The sequence below is a fragment of the Bos javanicus genome, chromosome 2 (genome assembly GCF_032452875.1).
Source record: "Bos javanicus breed banteng chromosome 2, ARS-OSU_banteng_1.0, whole genome shotgun sequence".
NCBI lineage: Eukaryota > Metazoa > Chordata > Mammalia > Artiodactyla > Bovidae > Bos > Bos javanicus.
Window position 1 is genome coordinate 26,829,044 of NC_083869.1, and position 24,293 is coordinate 26,853,336.

Genomic DNA, 24,293 nt, shown 5'->3' on the forward strand with positions numbered 1-24,293 from the left:
GCAGCTGTCAGAGATTGAAAGGAACAACTGGAACTTTTAATCACTAAGGAAACAGCTAAGAAATGAGAGATTTAAATGAAGTGGAAAGCTTTAAAATACATAAAGCATTAGAAGATAGGCTAATAAAGGATACCACAAGAAAATGTTCATTGAACTAACAGAAAACTGAATCATAAAAATGAGTCAGTCTGCTAAAACTGGTCTAGTGGCAAGCTACTTGGCTATCTGAACTAATGATGCAAAGGTCAAGAATATGAGGTGAGTTCATTTGAATACTCATAAGCAAGATCCTCTTTCCAGTAACTGTTATAAATGTTTATTTTCTACTTAAAACAGCAGGATATATAATATTCTTTGAGAAGTAGGAAACTTAAAGACTGCTACTTAGGTAGATTATTTTTTTGGAAAAAACCTTTAAAATAATAATACCCCCCCCCCACATCATGACTAAATTAAATGGAAAGAAACTGCTAACTTATAAGACATCCTAAGTTATCATTATTTTTAAGTGGAAAAACTACAATCAGTATTGAATTAAATTATATTATTATTCGTTCACACTTTGCCTTGCTCTGCAAAGGATTTGATATGGCAAACAACAATAATAAAACCAGGAAAAAAAATTTAAAAGTTGACACTAGGGAGAGAAAAATCACACAACATATACAGTATGATTAATAAAGATATTCTGTAGTTTTAAGTGTTGATCTTTCATTAAATAAAAATTTTAAAAATGGAACAGATGTAACCCTATCCGAACAATGTAATCAACAGAACTCAGCAAAATCACGACGAAGGGCTACATCCCTGGTATTATTTGAAAAACAGGCTTTATACATGGAAAAAAAAAAAAAAGAATATACAACTAGAATATAATTTAAGTTGTTGACTATAATAGAACACACCATATTAAGTATTGGATGCAGAAGGCATGACTTGAAAAAAACTGATCCTTTGTTTATATACAAATAGCATCATATACTTCTTCATGAAATATTTTATTATAAAATTATGTTATCACATTATAAAAAACTCAGTCGGGCTTTAAATATACTGTACTTTCAAAGATTGGTATTCTTAAACATGCTCCAAAGAACATAAGCCTCCATAAACACAGGGATTTGGGGAGGTTTGTTTTGTTCAATGCTATAGCCACACGACCTCATGAGTGCTCCATAAACATTTGTTGAAGGAATGAATGAATGTCCTTAGATCAGGGAAATATGTATTTTTAAATTTCAAGGTCTCCATCCATGAGTAACAGTTTTTTCCTCTTATTTTACATCATGGTGAAGTCAATGGTACTGTCAGCTGCTAAAACAACAGCTGAGAGAAGAGTTCGTTGACTCTTTTTCCATTTATAGATGCCACTAAAGGTTTTAACACGTGAGAAAAAACTAACAGCTGCTCTCTTGTTTAAACAATAAATGACTCATTTCTCTCTACATGTAACACCTAATATTTGAAAAGATTAATGAGTCAGATGCAAGCACCATGATATTGACATTTGAGATTATTACTTACTAATCAGCAACTTTATAGTCTGTTTTGCTTGAAAAACTATTGAAATAATATTCCGAACTGCATTTTGTGATCTGTATACATTTTTCAAGCACACTTTCCCCCTAATATAGGTTATTATATCTCCATCCCTTAAAAATTCCTTCCTATTTAAATATAGAACCAATTAATAGCTTTTGTTTATTGATTTTTGTTAAACTCAGGTTGTGTATGTGTGTTGCTCAGTCCTGTCCGACTCTTTGCGACCCCACGAACTGTAACCCACCGGGCTTCTTTGTCATGGAATTCTCCAGGCAAGAATACTGGAGTGGATTGCCATTCCCTTCTCCAGAGACACTCAGGTTAGCACTTGATTATTATGTGTCTATGGTTGTGCATACAGTTGCATTATCTTAAATGATTTTACACACTCAGAGAAACAGGACTCCTTTGTTTAATTTTAATGTTTTGACAAAAGTTCCTTACAACGTTTCTTTATACTGAAGCAATAGCAAAAAAAAAAAAAGTGATGCCAGAGAAGTCACCAAATCTTACCTGACCAAGAAATCAGAAAATATTGAATTTTTGAACACTTCAAAGAAGTTTCAATGAATACAAAGAGAAAGTCAATAAATGAACTATTTATTTACAAACTATTTAAAGTTGTTTCCTTATAAATGTATTCTTGCCAAAATGATATTGAAATTATTTACAAAACAGTGCCCAAAACTTTACATAGGGAATTGATATCCTCCAAAGTTAGCTATAATTTTTGGTTTCTACATAAATGATTACCTAAAAAATGGTAAGCTTAAGGTTTGTAATTTATATTACAGTTGGCTTACATTTAGAACTATGTGATAAATATATTTAAACCAGAATTTTATAATTAAGAAAGCAGTATTTGATTACTCCATAAGAGTCTTATACTTTAAAATAATATTTTCAGAACATTTAATGGTGCTACATAAACTCTTTATTAAGCTCAATGTAATACAGTCTTTTAATATCCACAGAATAATAATTTGTAAGTACTAGGTACAAAATAAACATATTTACAACAAACCAGGAAGATTTCGATTACAATTTCAAGTATAATTTTTTTAGAAGACTGGCAGTAAAATCTTAAAGGAGCTTTTCCTTAATCATTAGAAAACTCTCTTAAAAACTTTTTCTGTAAATGTAAAAACTATTCCATGCCTTATAGTAGGCGACTAGTATCTTTAATCTTGAGATATCTGTAAACAGAAATTCAGCTCAACTCAAGATCAATTCATTACTTCCCAAAGTCCCTGTAGGGTGAATCCATCCTTCAATTTCTCTATTGCAAGCCCCAGTTCTTCTGAAAACACAGGTTCACGATCTTGTTGCTTTTGGGGAGATAAGAGGATGAGATGGGAATAGAGAAGATGAGCAAGGAAGAGGAAAAAAACAAAAAATAGGTTTCACATAAATGTGTGAATACTGAACACTGGAATATAGAAAGTTTCTTCATACATTATAGGTAAAATATCCTTACCTTGTTGCCATCAGCAAAATAAGCCTATAAGACGAAGAAAATTATATTTCACATACTTGACACAATAGGTTAAGAGGTTAAGGAACAGGTAATTAACTTACAGAAAAATTCTGAAACTAACTGTATTTTATATTCTGTTACTGTGTTTCTAATGGTTTTCTCACCTATCTTTACAAAGCTGGTAGCAGAATTCACTTTTGTCAATATTAATGTCTTCAAGAGTTATGCTAAACTTAAGTGCTAAAACTGTGCTTTGTAATTGGTGAATAGCATTGTTAACTTGAAAGTGGATAAGAGAATGATTTAGCAGATATAAAATTTTACCCCTACTTTTGGTTTAAAAGAAGATGCTGGCAAAACAAAGCAAAGCAATAAGGGCTTCAATGTGTCAGCAAATGCACACACACTGAGGTTGTAGTAGTTTATAATTAACTATCTTATACTTAGCTTAAAATTTTTCATTCCCAGAGCAGTATTCTAGTCAGATTCATAGACCACAGTACATAGAAAGCATTATTATTATTTTGGCTATTAATTAAATAATACAGATTTGCAAACAAGAAATTTTACTGTTCAAATAGAAATCCATTTTAAAATAATACACCTATAAAATTAAAAGGAGGGAGGTCTTTCTCATAAAGATTACTTACGGCAAGTGTAGATTTTAAATTAATTAACTATTTTAGCATATTCTATTATCTTAAAGTATGGAAAAAACTTTTCACATATCTGAAATCCTCCAAATAAGTTATGGTCTCAAATTATTTCCCAGTTTGGTAATTTAAAAGTATTTTCTCACACAAAAAATTCCCTACCTTGGAAAAAAAAATTCTCCAACTCATGTTTAAAACACTCTAGCTTTATGATATTTTATACACTTAGACCATTATTTAATTGAACATGACTCAGATTAAAAAAAAAAAAATTTAGTGATGCTCCTGTTCATAATGCTCACCACAAAAGCATCCGTGTGATCATCAGAGTCGATCTCTACATCGTCTTGAATTTGTTTTACGGTCAGAGCTTCAAGGGGCTGCGGCTGAAAATCAGTAGATGTTAAAAAGAATCAGTAGATGTTAAACTGCATCAATAAGACCATATTAAACAAATAAATAATTTTAGTAGAATGTGCTATAAGAATTGTAAATACCTGTAAAAGGATATCACAATTACCAACTACTCAAGTCTTACAAAAATCACTGCATAATTTATATTCTATTAAAACTTATATGAATAATAAAATGAGTCAGTTAAATCTAAGCTTTTAAATCTGAAGTTAGTATCATCAAAAGAGTTAAAATGAAAAAGGTACACAAACTTGATATGATACTTAGAAATATTCATAAAGAAAAAAAAAAACTCTCATTGAGCTTTATCTGATTTTCTGATAGTTAAAATCTCTCTGGTAGTTTAAAAACCTAACTTGTATAATAGCATATTTTAAAATTTCCTCAAAGTAGTCATTGAATAGAATTTGTGAAAAAAGAAATTCGTGAAAAAAAAGAACTAAGATTTGTATGGAATATTCTAAAAGTAAAGCAAAATACATATAGTACTGATATCTATTAATTCATTTTTCAAATATTTGAATATCTTTAGTGTATGAGGTACTATGCTGGCTACCTCCTCTGTCCATGAGACTCTCCACGCAAGAATATTGGAGTGGGTTGCCATGCCCTCCTCCAGGGGATCTTCCCGACCCAAGGACTGAACCCACATCTTTTACATCTCCTGCATTGGCAGGCGGATTCTTTACCACTAGCACCACCTGGGAACCCCCACGCTGGTACTACCAAAAGTATAAAGTTTTCACCCTTACCACAGAAGGTGTGTAATATAGTTGGAGTGGAGTGAAGGATAAAATACAATTATAAAAAACTAAATATCAGGTTGAACTATAAGAAATTGCCACTTTAATTTAAAAAATGGTCAAATATTAATAATATCATATGGCAACCTACAGAAAATAGCTGTAACAAATGCAGTATCTATTGTAACAGGAGAGTTTGGCGACAGTACAACTTCTGGCTTGTGCATACCAGAAACTTTCATGAAGAAAAGGTTGGCATGTGACTGAGGGCTTTTAGGACAAGGATGATTTTCACAGATAGGATTAGGGGAAAGGGTATTCCTGGCAGAGGGGATCAGCATCAGCAAAGGTGAGAAACCACAGGATCGGGCTGAAGAGGAATAATACAATATGGTCAGAACATGAGAGTCCCACAAGGCAGAGGAGCTAAGCAGGGATATTGTACTGAACAATGCCGAGGAGTATCACTCACACTGTGGTTGTGCAGATAAGGTGGGGAAGGTAGCCTGGAGTCTACTGAAATTTTTAAATACCAGCTCAGACAATGTGGACTATTTATGGGTAATTTGTGGGGGAGAGTTGATGTAGGAGTGTACTGCTGACAAGAGATTGACCAGATTCCCTAGTCCGAGAACAGCTGGTATTTCAACCATGTTTAGAACTGTGTGACTGTGTATAAGTGAATTAACCTATCTAAGCCTCGGTCTCCTTAACTGTGAGATAGAGATTATAATAACGATGATGATACAGTTCATAGTGTTTTTGGCAGGATTAAATGAGATGAGGCATATAAAATTCTTAGATCAGTGAACAACAAAGAGTAGGCACTCAACACAGTCATTCAATCATGACTATTCATTAAGTCTATTATGTGCTACTTTTGATTGCTGGAGACAGAGTGGTTAAAGAAAATAGAAATCCCTGACTTCATGAACATTATTTATAATGGAGGAGACTGATTAGTGTTACCAAAAATAAAGCAAGCAAGCGAGAGAGCAAATAAACAAGCAAAATAAGGGATAAAAAAGTGACAGGGGTTGTTGTTGTAGATGGACAGTCAGGGAAGACCTCCCTCAACAGGTCTTTGGAGAAAGGACTTACATGTAGTGATAAAGCGAGTTACTATGGCTAACTGTTATTACACACTGAGGGCCAAAGAAGGGGAAAAAAGGAGAAATGAAAGGTAGCAAGAGAATGGGCAGCAGTGTCTCCCAGGTGCTGGCCACTTTATGGACACAATCAATAACTTTGTGAAAGAGATTATTTTATAATGTGAAAACTGAGGTCAAATCTGCCTAGAATCACAAATAAATGGTGAAATTAGGATCGAAGTCAGAATTGTCAGGTTCCAAGGACCATGCTTGTTCTACAGCATTATTCTACAAGCAAAAGTAGCAAAGGAAACTGCAGTTTGAATGGAAAGAAAGGGATAGGAACAGGGGAAAGGATGGTATAATTGGCTGAATGTTTAAATTGAGATAATGGGAAAAATAAAAAACAGTAAATCCCAGGGTTTTGAGCACATCTGACTTTGACAATAAGGTAGTAAATAACTAGATAAATTGGTAGGATTTTGATTTTGAGAAAAAATGACAAGATTTTAGGTATGCCAGGTTTGAGATACTCAACCATGTCCTACTGTACCTTACTGATTTGGAAAGTTATTGATTAAATTACTAAGATAAAATTATAAAGGAGAAATTCAATTCATTTTATTTGGAATGCTCATCTATGTGAAAATATTCAATAATACTTGGAACCATGATAGGCTGAGAGAGTATGCCAAGGTCAGAAAGATCTGGGAGTCATCTACATAAGTACCAGCTGAAGAAACTGGAGGAGGGAGGCAGAGCGAGAGGGAGAATGCTAAAAGCTGTGCAGGTTGGGAAGAAAGCAGAAAGGATGGTTAAGGAGATAAAATACCGAAGAGTGTATAATATTGTGTCAACAACCCAAAGGCAAACTTGAGTTGGAAGGGAAGGGGATATATATGGAATTTGACAGGGAGAGAAAAAAGCAGCACAACGAAGTTGAAGTCAGAGGGTACGAGTTAGTACCTAGCTGTCCAATCCAACTTTTTGATCTTCCCTGGCCACCTGCTGTAGTAGTCCAAGAGCAGGAGAAGAGACAGATAATATATGTGATATATGATATAGCTCGACATGCATAGTACTGTTTGGGACACTGATGAAAGAGTGGGTGGACACCAGCAATAGACCAGACAGTGAGGGCTTTAACAAAAGAACAGACAGCAAGGGAGCCTGTGACAGAGCATCCCTGGCAAGGCTACTTGCTGTCAGAGCCGATGGTGAGGAGTCTCTAATGGAGTGGCTGGGAGGACACCAGCGAACCACCAGATGATGAAGGGCCCATGTGCAGAGACTGAAGAGTAAAGCCAAAAGACAGCTGATGGACCTGGAGAGCAGTGACTGGGGCAGAAACTAGAAGTCATGAAGAAGACAAAGAGCAGACAGGCAAGCATGATATTCAAAGTATTTCATAACTGACTTGGAAGAGGCTCTGATAAATATGAACTGACACAGGCCATATTGATGGAGCAGTCTCCGGCAGTTGGTATATTGTGGGTCACTAGAGGAAGAAAATGGAGAAGGCAATGGCACCCCAATCCAGTACACTTGCCTGGAAAATCCCATGGACAGAGGAGCCTGGTAGGCTGCAGACCATGGGGTCGTGAAGAGTCGGACACGACTGAGCGACTTCACTTTCACTTTTCCCTTTCATGCATTGGAGAAGGAAATGGCAACCCACTCCAGTGTTCTTGCCTGGAGAATCCCAGGGATGGGGGAGCCTGGTGGGCCGCCGTTTATGGGGTCGCACAGAGTCGGACACGACTGAAGCGACTTAGCAGCAGCAGAGAAAGAAAATAGTGTTTGTGAGGCCTATAAGGTTTGACCAAATGTTAATGGGTGGCTGAAGTAGAATAAAAATAAAGTTGTCAGAGCGAGAGATTTAAGTCTCTCTACATCAGAAGAGCCTTGCATATGGGGACATCTTTGGATAGACTGCTACATAGATGGGCAGGAATGAATGGTGAAGCAGCCAGGGAGAAGACAGGTGGTAGGCACAAATAAGAGTCAGCCATACTGACTAAGCAGAGTCTGTCTATTCATCATTTTAAACATGGTTTAAAATTAAATTGTGCATAAAGCTAACTGAGGTTTATAGATTACATAAAGACAATTCAGCAAATTCTATACATCACACACTGAACAAAATACCTTTTCTTCCATCTCATAATCCACTCCAAATATAGGATTGGCAGAATAGACTTTGTGAAGTGAGTTGATCTCCTTAACTGATTCTTGTAGTTTTTCCACAGGATCTATTTTAAAGCCAAGAACATATCCTCCACTCTACAGGAAGAAATAATGAAAAAACAGAAAACAAGCCTGAGGAATCATATTTACAACATATGATAAATTATAGTTCTAACTGTTCTTATTTCAGAACACAATATGTAAGCTGATTTTTTTAATTAAATTTTTTATTATAAAAACTTCCAGCATACACAAAAACAGAAGAGTACAATAACTGTCCATGTAGCTATCATCCAGCTTCAAAAAGTAACAACATATGGCCAACTCTGTTCCATCTTTAACTTTCCCATCCCCCAAATCTCCTCCCCTTACCCACTCAGAATTATTTTGAAGTATCCAGATATCACATAAATTCATCTGTAAATATAAAAGGTAATATTTCAAGATTAAAAAAATACACTACTGTAGATTATGAAGGTCAAGGGAATTAAGTTTTTCCTGAGCTTGACCTTGAAAATGAATAGACTATATATTAAAAGACAAAAGGGAATGGCATACCTGTTGTTGGAGAAAAAGTGTTAAAAAAATTAAGTACCCATATGGTGATGGTTGAGAGCAATTTGCTCTGGGGTGAGAGTATATGTTTTGGAGCTCAAATCCTGGTTTTACAACAAACTTACTAGCTGTGTGATGTTGGGAGATTCTAAGCTGTTTTTTTGTGTGTTTTTTTGGCTGTGCCACGAGGCTTGCAGGCTCTTAGTTCCCTGACCAGAGACTGAACCCAGGTCATGGCAGTATAAGAGTGCTGACTCTTAAACCACCAAACTGCCAGGAAATTCCCATTTAAGCTTTAATTTTCTAACCATAAAATGGTTATCATGTTGTTGTGAACATAGTAAACACTCAGTAAATGGCAGCTACCAATCTATAGGCCAGGGGAAAGGAGTAGACATTCCTGTTTAAATTTAGAATTCAGAAGAGAAACACCTCTTTCAAAAAATTTATAAGAATAAATTACGCCTGGCATAATGGGGCAGAGCAGTTTCTAACTAGATACAGTATAACCTGTGTTTGGTAGTATAAAATCTCAAATAGGGTGTGTGTATGTGTATACCTGTGCTGCTCAGTCTTGTGAATCAGTCAGACCTAGAAGCAAAAGCTAGCTCTACCACTTATTACTTATGAGACCACGGTCAAGGCTCCTAACTTCTCCGAGCCTCAGTCTCCTTGACTGTAAAATGGGGAAAAATAGTAACTGTATCATAGGGTTATATAAAGACTGAGATAATGTCATGACCATAGTAATAATTAATATGTCTGCCCAATAGAGAAACATAAGCAGGATTCTTTCCATGGGAACAATTAACCTCATGTTACAGCTAATATTCTTCTTGGATATAAACTGGTTACTATATAAATAAAACTAAAAATATAGACTGTCATACAGTTTTAAAAATCTATTAAAGATTAATAAAAATATAAAACATCTTACCTGCTGAGAGCTTTCTATGACAAGAGCTAAACCAAATTTTGAATCTCTAATCTTTATTGACCGCTAGATGTAAAATGAAAAAGAAAAAAAAGTTTGTTTTTATCTGACAGTAGTGACATTTTAACAGTAGTTTTCCAACTTTTACATAGTAACTACTTTTCATAGTCTGAAAAACAGAATTCTTCCTTTTACTTTATCCTCACACTCCCATGGAGATCAAGTAAATAAAAATTCTCATACTGGAAATAGGTAACAAATTTGTAAGGTAATACAAAGACAATGCCTCTGAAATATGCACAAAATTCTGACTTAAATGTTCCCTGCTTCAAGGAGTCCAAAACTTCTCTGAATATTTTAAACCAAAGACCAACAATCTTTTAGTTATGGAGAGCCAGTGTCTTAGGTGGTTCCTAAGCCTAGGTTAGTTTTTAAAAGTCACATGTGCCTTCTGTTTCTTACATCATAGATGGCTAAATTCTGAAAGAACCCCCATGCCATTTACTGAAGAAAAAAAAGAAAGTATGGGTATTCATCACTGGGCATCAAGGAAGCCTGGGATAGGTCAAATGGAATTAACTCAACTGGTAAGTGTGACATGAGGATGAATGTTGGCTAGCAGATGAGCAGTGACACCAGTGACCTGGAAGAAGGGTAGAGGGATAGAAGCATAATGACATGCAGGACCTGTAGAAAGTGACACAAAATGTACTCACTGGTACGGTTAGAGAGAACCATGGAGAATCTAACATTATGACCAGCAGACCAAAGGCCCTAGAAGGATAGTGTTTGTGGTAGGTGATGGTGTATCATATACCCAGAAAGATGGGTATTGTAAGGTGAGAAAGAAAAAGAGAGAGACAGACAGACTAAATGGTAATTGTAATGAAAACCTCGCCTTCCATTTAGATTACTTCATACCCTGCCAGGAGTATACATAGTCCTGGTTAAGAACCATAGAACAGTGGCATCCTGGTTGTGAACAGCTAATCTAACCAGGTGACTGAGGTTGACAGAGGCTGTCAAGAAAGAAACTGGCAAGAAGATATGTATATATATATATACATCTATAGGAGTGGAAAAATCATAGCTTTGACTAGATGGACCTTTGTTGGCAAAGTAACATCTCTGCTTTTTAATATGCTGTCTAGGTTGGTTATAGCATAAAGAAAGCTCAGCACTGAAGAATTGATGCTTTTGAACTGTGGGGCTGGAGAATACTCTTGAGAGTCTCTTGGACTGCAAGATCCAACCAGTTAATCCTAAAGGAAATCAGTCCTGAATATTCACTGGAAGGACTGATGCTGAAGCTGAAACTCCAATCCTTTGGCCAGCTAATGTGAAGAACTGACTCAATGGAAAAGACCCTGATGCTGGGAACGATTGAGGGCAGGAGGAGAAGGGGATGACAGAGGATGAGATGGTTGGATGCCATCACCAACTTGATGGACATGAGTTTGAGTAAGCTCCGGGAGTTGGTGATGGACAGGGAAGCCTGGCGTGCTGCGGTCCATGGGGTCGCAAAGGGTTGGACATGACTGAGCAATTGAACTGATAGGCGTGGAGTCAGGGCAATGGCTGAGGCATGGAGCTGAAGTTAGGAAATGATTGCCCCAGTGACAGACAAGCAGTATCAGATTGCAAGTTGTTTAGGCCAGGTTGAATTTATTCCAGAGTCCATATTTGGCAACTGTATTCTTAAAAAACAAAAAGTATACTACTTGAAGAACAGAAAGCACATGGTTGTTTACTACTCAGGAATTAATTTTTCAGCGTAATAGAGGCTGAGCAAGCTATAGCATATGTAAATACAATATAAAACAGCAATGAACAATACTAACATCAATTATATCAAATGCCTGTGTAGACTCTCACATTTTCCTAGCTATGATATAAATTCTTATGTTTCTTTAGATGACCAGAAATAATTTTCTTCCTGTCAGATTCTAGATTTTTTTGTTTAATGTATTGCTTTTCTCCACCAGACTGGAAGCTCCTTAAAGGCAGAAACTGCGTACTGGTTCATGACTTTCATTACTGAGCACAGGGTAAGTGCTCACTATTTGGCAAATGAATGATCAGATATTTTAAAGTAATTCACATACCAAACAACTTAGCAAAAGATAGGCTTGGGAATATTTTGCAAATAATTATCTTTCTCATAGGTCAAGAAATCTTTCTTAAAAATAAAACTTTCCAGGTATCTCATACATTGCATCTAATACTCAATAAACATTTATTAATGAAACTGTTTAGTCTTAAGACTACTTATATTCTACAATAAGGGTGACCATCATAGGATAACCTCACAAGATTTTGATTAACTATTTTTATGTTTCATCTAATTTGCACTAGGATCTGATGAGCAGTTTTTTAAATACATAAAATGAAATCCTTCAGCTTATTGGAGTTTACAATTTGTTTCACTGAATCACACACTTACCATTAAAGCAGTGCAAAGTGAAAAGAATCATTTTTATCTACTCCCAAAACAAACTGGTCTCAGATGTAATTAGTTCTTATTCTAAATTCTAACAGCTTTAATTTAATTTAAGCTAAAATCATTATCAATAAAAGTCATCTTGATTCCTTTCACCAAACCTGTGGTATGAATCCAACTTATACTACAGGCTGTATCTAAATACAATAAAAACACTTCATTCACAGAATCAATGAATCTATCCTGGCTTTAAAAGGTTTTGAGCAGAAAATAGCAAGCCATAAAGTATGTGAGTCAGTGAGCCATGCCAAAGAACAGTATATATTGGGTTGGCCAAAAAGGTTGTTCAAGTTTTTCCATAAGCTGCCCTGGAAAGTGCTTTGAATAAAATTTAAGAAAAATCACCTTAATCTGTGTGATAATTATTTAAAATTAAAAATTTACTGAGGTATACTTAATTTACAAGGTTGTGCCAATTTCAGATACACAGCAAAGTGAATCTGCCATACAAATACATATATCCACTCTTCTCCAGATTTCCTTCCCATACAGACCATTACAGAGTACTGAGTAGAGTTCTCTGTACTATACAGTAGATCCTTATTTATTTTATATACATTAGGGGCTTCCCTGATAGCTCAGCTGGTAAAAGAATCTGCCTGCAATGCAGGAGACCATGGTTCAATTTCTGGGTTGGGAAGATCCGCTGGAGAAGGAATAGGCTACTCACTCCAGTATTCTTGGGCTTCCTTTGTGACTCAGCCGGTAAAGAATCCACCTGCAATGTGGGGGACCTGGGTTCGATCCCTGGATTGGGAAAATCACCTGGAGCAGGGCAAAGCTACCCACTCCAGTATTCTGGCCTGGAGAATTTCATGACTATATAGTCAATGGGGTCACAGAACTGGACACGACTGAGCGACTTTCACTTCATTTCACTTCATATACATTAGTGTGTATATGTCAATCCCAATTTTCCAATTTATCCTTCCCCCTTACCTTCCAATAACCATAAGTTTATCCTCTGCATCTGTGCTATTTAAATTTTTAGAATCCAGTATGTGTGCATGCATGCTCAGTTGCTAAGTCGTGTCCAACTCTCTTACAACCCTGTGGATTATAGTATACTAGGCTCCTCTGTCCATGGGATTTTCCAGGCAAGAATATTGGAGTGAGTAGCCTTCTCCAGGGGATCTTCCCGACTCAGGGGTTGAACCTACGCCTCCTGCATTGGCAGGTGGATTCTTTACCACTGAACCACCTGGGAAGCCCAGACTCCAGTATATTTTTCTCGTAATGAAAAAAGAAATGTAAGCTGATAATGGTGCTGTTTCCCTTGATTGTAAATACAATTGGGTCTTTTCTGATTATCAACATTTAAAAAGTATGCTCTCAGCTAAACTGCTGTCACTTAAAAAGGGGAAGAAAGAACTCATCTAATCCCCAATGTCCTATTAACTGTTGAATAGAAATTATTTATTCTACATTAAAACAAGGTCATCGAAATACATGCACTTACAATTTGCAGATATGGTATACTGACATTAAAACTGTCATTCATATTTGCATGCCACACGATTCTCACATTGGTAATAAAAAAGGTTCCTAAATTTCCCTGTAAAGGAGAATGATGAGAGGGACATCAGTGATCATGTCTGGATATTTACTCTTTATTTTCTAAACATGAGAATAATTCTGATTATCATAGCAGCATAAAATACCAGAATTGAGCATTATATGGAGTTACTCAGATGTGGAGCTGTCTATATCCTATAACATATTTATCACAGTCCACAACTAGAATTCTTCAAGTGAGCAAAGTTTATTCACAATTTAATCTTATGATTCCATGTTTAGCAAGAGCTCTTCAAGCACAATGTTTTACCAAGGTGGTTATCAGTCGAAACTAGGCTGTAACACCCATGAAGGCTGGAAATTATTCTTAGTAAAAGACAATTTTTTTCTAGAAATTGATTTGTTTCTTGTTCCAACTATTAGTTGCTTATATGTTTCATCTAGAAATGGCAACCCACTCCAGTGTTCTTGCCTGGAGAATCCCAGGGATGGGGGAGCCTGGTGGGCTGCTGTCTATGGGGTCGCACAGAGTCGGATACGACTGAAGCAACTTAGCAGCAGCAGCAGCAGTTATAATTTCAAGAGGAAAAGTTACAATAATGGATGTAGGAGTCACCAAGTGAGTTAACATGTTTAATTCCATAAAGACTGGATTGAAAGGCTTCCATGACAGTCCACCCTATGACTCTCCTCAATTAGCCTAAGTTATCATGCTGTGGAGGGTAGTGCAGTAAGCGAGGAAGAGCGAGACTGTGGGATAAACTAGGTGTGGAAGTCACCTAAGTCTTTAGGGCCTAAGTTTTTCATCTGTAAGTGAATAATAAGAGACTGGACTAGATGATCCTCTAAGGTCCATTTAAGCTCTAAAGTTTACATAAAACAACTGTTGCTAAAAAGAGTATAAGAATATGAAAATCAGAGTATTATTTATATCAAGAGCTATAATGCTAATATTAAGAGTTAAATAAATATACAAACCCAATCAAAAATGGAAAAATGATTACCAAAGAAAGCACTGCCCCAAAAGGTTTGTTAGTTCTTTGCATGGTACCTGATCACTTGATAAATTCCATACTCCATTGATTTTATTATATACATTTTCTTGTGGTAATAATCTTAGTTGCTTATTTTGAATTAGAGCACTTCTCAATTTAAAATCACGATACATTTTAGAAGTTTCATATGCCCTAAAAAAACGAATAAAAGATTAATTCAAACTGAAAATGTGGTTTTCTTAGATTATGTCTACTTATCTACAAAAATACACAGTTGTACATCACTCAAATAGCTATTAAGGTAAGTTAAAAAAATTGTTTTTGGTTGATAAGTTTTGGTGATTATAGTCTTTTTACTGTATTTGTCATTTCAGTGTAGTATTTACAAATTTTATCTCAGTAAGCTAAATTTGAGATGTCTAATATATACAGTATGGCACAAATGAGAAGAAGCAAATTTTTTCTTTAAGCTGAAAAACAATGCTTGTAAAAATAGACATGAATATTAATTTTTCTATTAAAAAGCTTCCTTCACTTCTCTGTTTTAGGTAAAAGCACAATTATTCTCTTAACATAAATAGGAATACAATTACTTTTCCACTGAAACCTGAATATTTATGCCCACATCTACCTATATACAGAAAATTAGAATGAATCTGTACCAACCAACTCCAAAAGGAACTCTAAGACAGAGTATGTATCTCTGTGTGTTTGCATAATAAATTCCTAGACTTTTTCTTTCTGTGTTTCCCTACTGATAAATAATAAAAACAGAAGAAAATTCTGATTAACTTTTAGTTAATTCTAATTTTAACTCCACAAAAATACAGGCTAATTTACCCTTTTATCAAAGCTAAAGTGTTTTCCTGGCCTGAACAACTTTAGATGTCACTTATATAAGTACTCTTGCCTAGAAAATCCCATGGACAGAGGAGCCTGGTGGGCTGCAGTCCATGCAGTCTCGAAGAGTCAGACACGACTGAGCGACTTCACTTTCACTTTTCACTTTCATGCACTGGAGAAGGAAATGGCAACCCACTCCAGTGTTCTTGCCTGGAGAATCCCAGGGATGGGGGAGCCTGGTAGGCTGTCGTCTCTGGGGTCGCACAGAGTCAGACACGACTGAAACGACTTAGCAGCAGCAGCAGCAGCAGCATATGTTATAATATGTATTGTTAAACTAATGAGTTTTATTTTAATCTTCTAATATATGAATTATGAAAGAGCAGAATTTTAGCATTTGCCCATAAATCTTAATTTCCTTTAGGACTGTAATCATCAATATTTAACCAGTGGAAAAAATGGAAATTATTTATCTATAAATTGTTTCGGGGGAACACCCAACATTTTTATACTATTAAGAAAAAGGAGCTTCCTGGCTCCCTTCATACTCCATTTCATATTACTTCTCTAAGTGAAATAAAGAGATATGAATCAGGTATGTGCTTAAGAGAACTAAAAAAAACATGCTTTCACACAAAAACTTGTATATGCATATTCATAGAAGCATTATTCCTAATAGCTAAGAAGTGGAAACAACCCACATGTCCATCAGCTAATGAGTGGATAAACAAAACATGTGTCCGTAGAATGGAATCTTATTCCGCTATAAAAAGGAGAATGTACTGATACATGACACAACATGCAGCATGTCTGAAGACATCACATAAGTGAAAGGAGTCAGACACAGAACGCCACTATGTTATATGATTCCATTTACATGGAGTGCCCAGAATAGGCAAGTCCATAGAGACAGAAAGTAAACCAGTGGTTGCCAAGAGCCATAGGGAGGAGGGAATGGGGAGTGACTACTATGAGGGTTTCTTTTTGGGGCACTGAAAATATTCTGGAATTGAGTAGTGGTGAATATACTAACTCTACCAAATTATAAACTTTAAAATGGTAAATTTCATGTTATGTGAATCATATCTCCAAGAAAGTCAAACCATTATATAGATTAAAAATCATTAACAAAATTAAAAAAAATAACTAGGAAACTAATAAATTTGCAATACACATAACAGTAAAATTAAGAAATTTACAACAGAAAACTATATACATAGCCAAAGAGTATGAAAAATTTCAACATCACTTGTAATAAAAGGAATTCAAATTAAAACAACAGTATATATGTGTGTGTGTGTGTGTGGGTGTGTATATATATATGTATACATACTATATATCTGCATGTAAAAAAAAATCTTGTGTGTGTATACTTTTTTTCTGCTGACCTGGCATGTAAGCCAAACTTTTAAGAAAACCACACTAATTAGGGCTGGTTTAAAAAAAAAAAAAAAAAGCTGAGGTAGTAAAGAAGAGAATAGCTAAACAAAAACCCAAAACTCTTGAGAGAAATCACCCAATCATGTCTTCTACTGTTAGAAAAATAATCTTAATTCCTTAATTGAATTATTCCACTTGGTTATCTACCAAGTTGAATGAATTCTCTGTTTCATTTTTTAAATATCTTGGTAGCTAATTTAACAGACTCTTCAGCAGTTTTATGTGTTTTATAAATAACTTCAAAGTGAAAGTCAAAGTTGCTCAGTCATGTCTGACTCTTTGCGATCCCATGGACTTTACAGTCCATGGAATTCTCCAGGCCAGAATACTAGAGTGGGTAACCTGTTCCCTTCTCCAGGGGACCTTCCCAACCCAGGGATTGAACCCAGGTCTCCCATATTGCAGGCAGATTCTTTACCAGCTGAGCTACCAGGAAATACCTTCAAAGTGTTTATTAAACAGTAATGCAACATGTTCTATATATCTTTGGGAAGTCTGCAACAGACCTTGGAGGAAGGCAGCACCACATGTCAAAATTTTATCCTCTAAACCTTTGTATCATAAAATTACCTTAAAAATATTCAATAATCTATCAAGTATTACCATACCTGTGTACTGCAATCAGAGAAGTATAAAGTCTAGGACTTCCAGGAACCAAATTCGTAAATATAAACTCAAAACGAGTACTGTTACATTTTGTTAGTACATAAAGAGCTTCAGTTTGGCCTCGTAATTTCTGTAAGGACAAATTTTAAGAGCAATTTTTCATTTACAGTGAAAACTAACATCAACCTCAGATATCTATTGTTTCCTCACTATATATATTTCAATAAGATTTTTCTGACTTACAGAATTAGCAGTCCTTGTTGTAATATTCAATATGCAGTTGTAACCAATAGCTAGAATTCAAAAGTAAAGAATTTAAAGAACATGATACAATGAACTAAGGGGAAAAAACATATTTACAGAACTCTAAGCTTAAAAAATCAAATATATGGGGAGGGAGGAGGAAGGAGGGTTCAGGATGGGGAACACATGTATACCTGTGGTGGATTCAATTTGATATATGGCAAAACCAATACAATATTGTAAAGTTAAAAAATAAAATAAAAAAAAAAAAAATCAAATATATATATATAAAAACAACTTTAAAAAATTTTAAGAAATATCTACAAATTTAAGTTAAATATAAAGCTAATTCTGCCTCTTTTGAACAAACAAAAATAGTCTAGCTGGATAATCTACAATAGTTTAAAAAAGAAGTGAAACAATTTAACACAATGAAACACTGTTAACACAAACACAATTTAACACAATGTTTAAAAAACAAGTGAAACAATTTAACACAATGAAACATTGTTAATACAATTAAACACAACTTAACACAATGTTTCATTTAACACAATGAAAGGTTGTAGTTTTTATTAAAATTTAGATCTCCCTTGAAACAGGTTATAGAAAATTTCAAAGTAAAGGGAAAAACAAAACCAAAAATCAATGTAAAAGCATTAATCTTATAAGCATCCAAGAAGTAAAACGGATAGAAAAAACATTTCTTTTGCATTATCATGCAGTCTGTGGTTAGTCTAGGATTTCTTTAGTTTTTATCAATCAAAACTTCTCACATATTTCATGGTATAGCTTTTTTTTTTTCGTTTCAAGAGCCACTGTGCAAGCTGATGTGACAAATTACTTTTTCTTGCATGCTTTCTAACAAAGATACTTACAAAGATTGACTCTGGGTAATGCCAAAGAGTGCCAGACAATTCTTAAATTTGTTACTAAGAGTCTGCCTAAAAGCAAACAAACAGAACATCACGTTACCTTACCTAAGGACCCACTTCTGCAGTACCAAATGAGATGGACATGAAACTTCTCGCCCAGCATCAACAGCAACACTCGTAGATGTTTTTCACACATTTATTAATTGAAAATATTGATTGAACATACAGATTCTAGGTAAGGTATACAATGTGTAATTTAGAATCCCAGAGAAACAAAATCCGACAGTTGACAGAAAAAATACAGGTATTCACTGCCAACAGCTTGGTTTGACTCAACTGATAAAGGAGAAAAGTTTGTACTTTTTTTTTTTCCTCGATAGAAGCTGTTCTGGGGTTCCTAGGAGGTCATACGCATCCAACTGAGTGTGAGAGAGAGTATAATTACTAAGCCATTCAGTGAAATTACATTTCTCAAAGAACTCTCATATACATATGAATCCCTGCCATATGAGTGCTCTCTTAGCAGTTCTCATTTAAATGAGCTTTTTTTTTTTTTTTTGCTATGAACAAATTTTTTCCTCATATGAAGTTATAGCTAGGCTGAAGTCTGTTAAAGGCTTATGCTTTTCATCCTTAGCCTCAAACTGATGTTCTTACACTGAAATATGCACAAAGTTAGATACGCTTCATTTCTCAAAGTATATCCTATAGAACAGTAGTCCCTATAGATGCCCCAAGGCAAAAAAAAAAAAAAAATCAAGTAAATCTATGCATGGTAAACTGTATGTCTTAGAAATATATAATACCATTGTGTGTGTATTATGTTGCTTCAGTTGTGTCTGACTCTTTGCAACCCTATGGACTATAGCCCACCAGGCTCCTCTGTCCATGGGATTCTCTAGGCAAGAATACTGGAGTGGGTTACCATGCCCTCCTCCAGGGGATCTTCCCAACCCAGGGATTGAACCCACACCTCTTAGGTCTCCTGCACTGGCGGGCAGGTTCACCGCAACAGAGGATGCGATGGTTAGATGTCATCAGCAACTCAACGGACGTGAGTTTGAGCAAACTCCGGGAGATAGTGAAGGACAGGGAAGTCTGCCAGGCTGCAGTCCATGGGGACGCAAAGAGTCTGATATGACTTAGTGACTGAACAACAACAACTTTGTTTAACACAGCATTTATCCACCAAATTATAACCATGGAATTCTTTTGATGAGTAATCTATAGCCATAACATACTCCTTCCTCCATGAAAAAACCCCTAGAATATCTAAAATCAGAGAAACTAAGCCTGTGTGAATGCCAGAGTGAGATGCAATAGGAGATTCTAAAAACAAAGGAAGGCATCTCAAGGGAAACTGGAGCATTACATGATATGTTTGACAAATAGTAAGTCCACCCAGCATGGCTAGAGTGTAAAGTTCCCATAAGACCACAGAAGACTGGTCTTCTGGACTGCATGCATCAACTAGGGTCAAACAGAAATGAGATGGATCACAAAATTAGGTTAACTGAGGTTTGTTTACAGAAGAACTTATTACAATAATATCAGGAACCATAAGCAACATAATGCTGTTTCATATCTTATTCTCCAGCTAATATAACTTAACATTTTCAGTTTAAACCAGAAACATAAAATATATTAGAAATATACTCACCTCTATCCCCATTATTTCCTTTGGTGTCTTCAACTGAATCTAAACAATCAATAAGGACTTCTCCAGGTCTTGTTTTCATTTGTCTAAAATAAATATAAAGGCTTTAATATTTTAGCTACAACATCCGCTTACAATTGTGGGAGGGAAAAGACATCTATATATAAAACAGACAGAAGTATAAATGATACAGTACCCAATGTTCAGCCATTGGAAAATAAGGTTTGCAAGAACTTTAAGAACCTGGCGATCAAGTGGGGCCTGGAGTGACCAGGGACATGCAGAGAAGCCAGAAATAAAGAGAAAGAAAGCATTTAGAGAAATAAGAGAGAGAGAAGAGAATCCATGATTAAAGATCTTAGAAGTAAGAAATGATAAGAGAATGTGGGGAGACTGGCCTGGCTGGGGAAGAAAGTCCATGTTGAGAGAGAGTGAAAAATACAATAGGATAAGTGAGAACAAACCAGATTATGGAGAACTAGAATGACAGTCAGACAGATATGGGTTTTATCTGGTGTACAGTAGAGCAGCCCCAGAGGTTTCTGTATAGACCAAAGAAGTCATGCAGTTACAGAAGGAACGGGTTAAAGCAAAGCAACATTGCTGCTGCTGCTAAGTCACGTCAGTCGTGTCCGACTCTGTGCGACCCCAAAGACGGCAGCCCACCAGGCTCCCCTGTCCCAGGGATTCTCCAGGCAAGAACACTGGAGTGGGTTGCCATTTCCTCCTCCAATGCATGAAAGTGAAAAGTGAAAGTGAAGGCGCTCAGTCGTGTCCGACTCTTCACGATGCCATGGACTGCAACCTACCAGGCTCCTCTGTCCATGGGATTTTCCAGGCAAGAGTAGGACTTGGTAAAAAATCAGATAAAGGAGACAAAAGAAAATAAAGAGTGAAGAATAGGTTGCTGACTGACAGAATGCAATCTAGTGTGTCCATAAAAAAGAAAAAAAAAGAAACCCCAGCAGAATATGTGGTGGGGCTTTCTAACACATTCTCAATAAAGCTAACTCAATTATCTATTGGAAATACAGACATGATCATATCACTTTCCTGCTTCAAAAGCCAAGTAACTTATCCCAATGCCTAGAAGAAGGAAGCCCCAAATCCTCAACTGAATATTTCATAATCTGGCTAATTTTCCTTTCTATCTGCACCTCTTCCCTCTACTTGCCAGATCCTGCCTTCTAGCCAATGAGATTTATACCTCTAAGACTCTGTATCTAATTTATTTTTCCTTCCTTTTTTCTGGAATACTCTCCTCCCGTCTCCTCTACCAAGGCCCTGCTCATTCATCAATTATGATATTGATGAATCTCAATATCTCAATTCAGATATTATTTTTTCTTTGAGGCCTTTCCTAGGAATAATGGACTTTTTTGTTTCTATGATCTTCCAGCTTTTTGTTCATTTTTTTCAATGATGGTATTTACCACATTTTAAATAGTTGTCTGTATGTATCCCTGCACTAGAATGGTGGGGTAGGGTGGTGTCATTTCCTATTATTTTGTATCTTTACTTATTTTAAAAATTTTTTGCATCTCCAACCATGGGATTCTCCAGGCAAGAATACTGGAGTGGGTTGCCATTTCCACCTCCAGGGGTTCTTCCGCACCCAGGGATCCAACCTGCTTCTCTTACATCTGCATTGGGAGGCGAGTTCTTTACCACTAGCGCCACCTGGGAAGCCCCAGTTACCAGCACAGTAACCAGCACACACCAAGGATTTGATAAATGTTTAATAAACTGAAAATGTTCATGAAATGGACCTTTGCTTGATTAAGAACTTTCCAGGGATAATAGAAAAAGTCAAAGAATGTGTGCAACATATTACTGTCACATAACTATAAATTCCCTTCTCTCACAACTGTCTTAAACGATCCAAGACCATCTTAGTAATAGATATCTAGCCACAACTAAGTCTGGGAAATTAATATTTCATTTTTTCCACCGACGAAAATTCTGTTCATAGTAAAGAATCATGCTGCTGCTGCTGCTAAGTCGCTTCAGTCGTGTCCGACTCTATGCGACCCCATAGACGGCAGTCCACCAGGCTCCCCTGTCCCTGGGATTCTCCAGGCAAGAACACTGGAGTGGGTGAGAAGTGGCTAAAAAGCAGCAAACCATTACTAAGAACCTTTAACTTTACTATTTTTCAATACTTAATACTCAATGTTGGATGACATCACCAACGCAATGGACATGAGTTTGAGTAGGCTGCGGGTGATGGACAGGGAAGCCTGGGGTGCTGCAGTCCATGAGGTGGCAAACAGTCGGACTAAACTGAATACCCAACGGGCATTTTTTCCTGGACTGCTGGCAGGAAGTTTCTAACTATTCTTTAAAACATTAAATTTCCTAAAACAGGATTTCTGTTTGAGAGACTTCAAAAGGAGGTTCCTTCTTACTGTTGGTGATTTAGTTGAATAACCAGATGGAAGCTTACCATGGGAATAAAGTTTGCATGCTGGGGGATTCTGGAAAATGCTTACTCCCACTTCCTTCGGAGACTCAAGCTTTAGAATGAAGTCATTTTTCTAAGGGCCCACAATGTATGTCCTTGTTCTAGAGCTAGTTTCAGAATCCTCGTTTCCTGAATCGCTGCCCCAGGTTCCTTCCACCATAAGAAACTGGCACGGCAAGTTCACTGGGGTATACTAGATGCCCAAGCCCTCGGCGGTCCCGGCCGTGTTTGGGTTCAGCTTCCTGATAGATTACAGCCAAGACAAGGCCTAGGATTTTACGGGACCAAAACGGCGTACAACCTAGACGAGCCCCGGCTGTGGGGCCTCGGGAGTGCCACAGGGCCCCGGCCAGTCTGGGGTTTCTTGAGGCGAGCACAGCAGCGCCAACCTCCTCCCACCCTCGAGAGGCCCGTGAGCCGCGGGGTCGTAGACTCCGCCCGCGGGCCGGGAAATCGCGCTGCGACGCCTTCTACAGGCTCCAGGCCCCTGGGGAATCTTGGCGACTCACTGTGAGGACACGTCGAAGCGGACATCCCGGTCCTCCCAAAGCGCGTCCAGCACCGACATGGTGACCACAGCGGTGGAGGCCGGGTGGCGTCCCGCCGGCTCCAGGGCAACCAGTCACCTCTGTCACGACGTCTACGGAAGGCGCCGAGGATCAAACTTCCTCGAGGTAACGTCGCGCTTTCCCAGCCCTGTCGGATTTGAGGATTTGCGGCTCCAGGCAGGATTCTTCGGCTCAAAGAAGCCGAGCTGGCCCCTGGCCAGGAGCTGGTGCTTGACTTCTCAGTGACCTTCCATTTCTCTACCCTGTCAAAAAATTCAGACTTAAGAAATTTCCCTGGCCGTCTGCTGGTTAAGACTTTGCACTTCCAGTACTGAGGGCCCCGGGTCTGATCCCTGATCAGAGAACTATTAATAAGATGTTGCAAGCTACAGGGTGTGGCAAAAAAAAAAGACAACTTTTTTTTTTTTTACTCACCTAAGAAGGCAATGGCACCCGACTCCGGTACTCTTGCCTGGAAAATCCATGGACAGAGGAGACTTTTAGGCTGCAGTCCATGGAGTCGCTAAGAGTCGGGCACGACTGAGCGACTTCACTTTGACTTTTCACTTTCATGCATTGGAAAAGGAAATGGCAACCCACTCCAGTGTACTTGCCTGGAGAATCCCAGGGGCGGGGAAGTCTGGTGGGCTGCCGTCTATGGGGTCGCACAGAGTCGGACACGACTGAAACGACTTAGCAGCAGCAGCAGCAAACATGTGCTACATTTAATGAAAAAGCAAGGATAAGGTAGAAAGTCTGAGAGCCCTGGCAGATTATTCCCAGATCTTAAAACTTAACCAATAAAACCCCAACATCTGCACAGATGGATGGCAGAATTGTTATATGTCAGTCCTTCATTTGTACCTTCCCTCTACCCCCCTGCTGAAGTGGAATGTCTCTGTTCTCCTCTGACTGTCCCACCATTGTATGATGGGAGTCTTGGGAGCACTAGTCTTTAGTTTCCCAGGTCACCAATGGGATTGTGCTGCAAGGAAATGCACTTAATGGCTT

At 37.1% G+C, this 24,293-nt stretch overlaps 1 protein-coding gene and 1 long non-coding RNA gene across 4 annotated transcripts; one reads left to right on the top strand and one right to left on the bottom strand.

Moving 5' to 3' along the window:
- Positions 1–11: 11 nt before the first annotated feature.
- Positions 12–12,446, top strand: LOC133259040 (uncharacterized). Its single transcript, XR_009740243.1, has 4 exons — positions 12–258; positions 1,725–1,862; positions 10,066–10,183; positions 10,748–12,446. It is a non-coding gene; the product is annotated as an uncharacterized LOC133259040 (long non-coding RNA).
- BBS5 (Bardet-Biedl syndrome 5) lies at positions 2,127–23,373 on the bottom strand. Of its 3 annotated transcripts, XM_061435955.1 has the most exons (12): positions 23,244–23,372; positions 20,274–20,356; positions 18,617–18,682; positions 17,739–17,788; positions 17,498–17,625; positions 14,663–14,798; positions 13,556–13,651; positions 9,600–9,662; positions 8,069–8,203; positions 3,975–4,058; positions 3,020–3,043; positions 2,127–2,870 (listed from the first exon to the last, which is right to left on the bottom strand). In XM_061435955.1, exons 1-12 carry the CDS (start codon positions 23,300–23,302, stop codon positions 2,769–2,771), a joined length of 1,026 nt encoding a protein of 341 aa, XP_061291939.1. In that variant the 5' UTR covers positions 23,303–23,372; the 3' UTR covers positions 2,127–2,768. The 3 variants fall into 3 exon arrangements, with proteins under 3 accessions (XP_061291939.1, XP_061291956.1, XP_061291948.1); XM_061435972.1 differs by lacking the exon at positions 18,617–18,682 and having other exon boundaries at positions 23,244–23,373; XM_061435964.1 differs by lacking the exon at positions 3,020–3,043 and having other exon boundaries at positions 23,244–23,373.
- Positions 23,374–24,293: the final 920 nt, after the last annotated feature.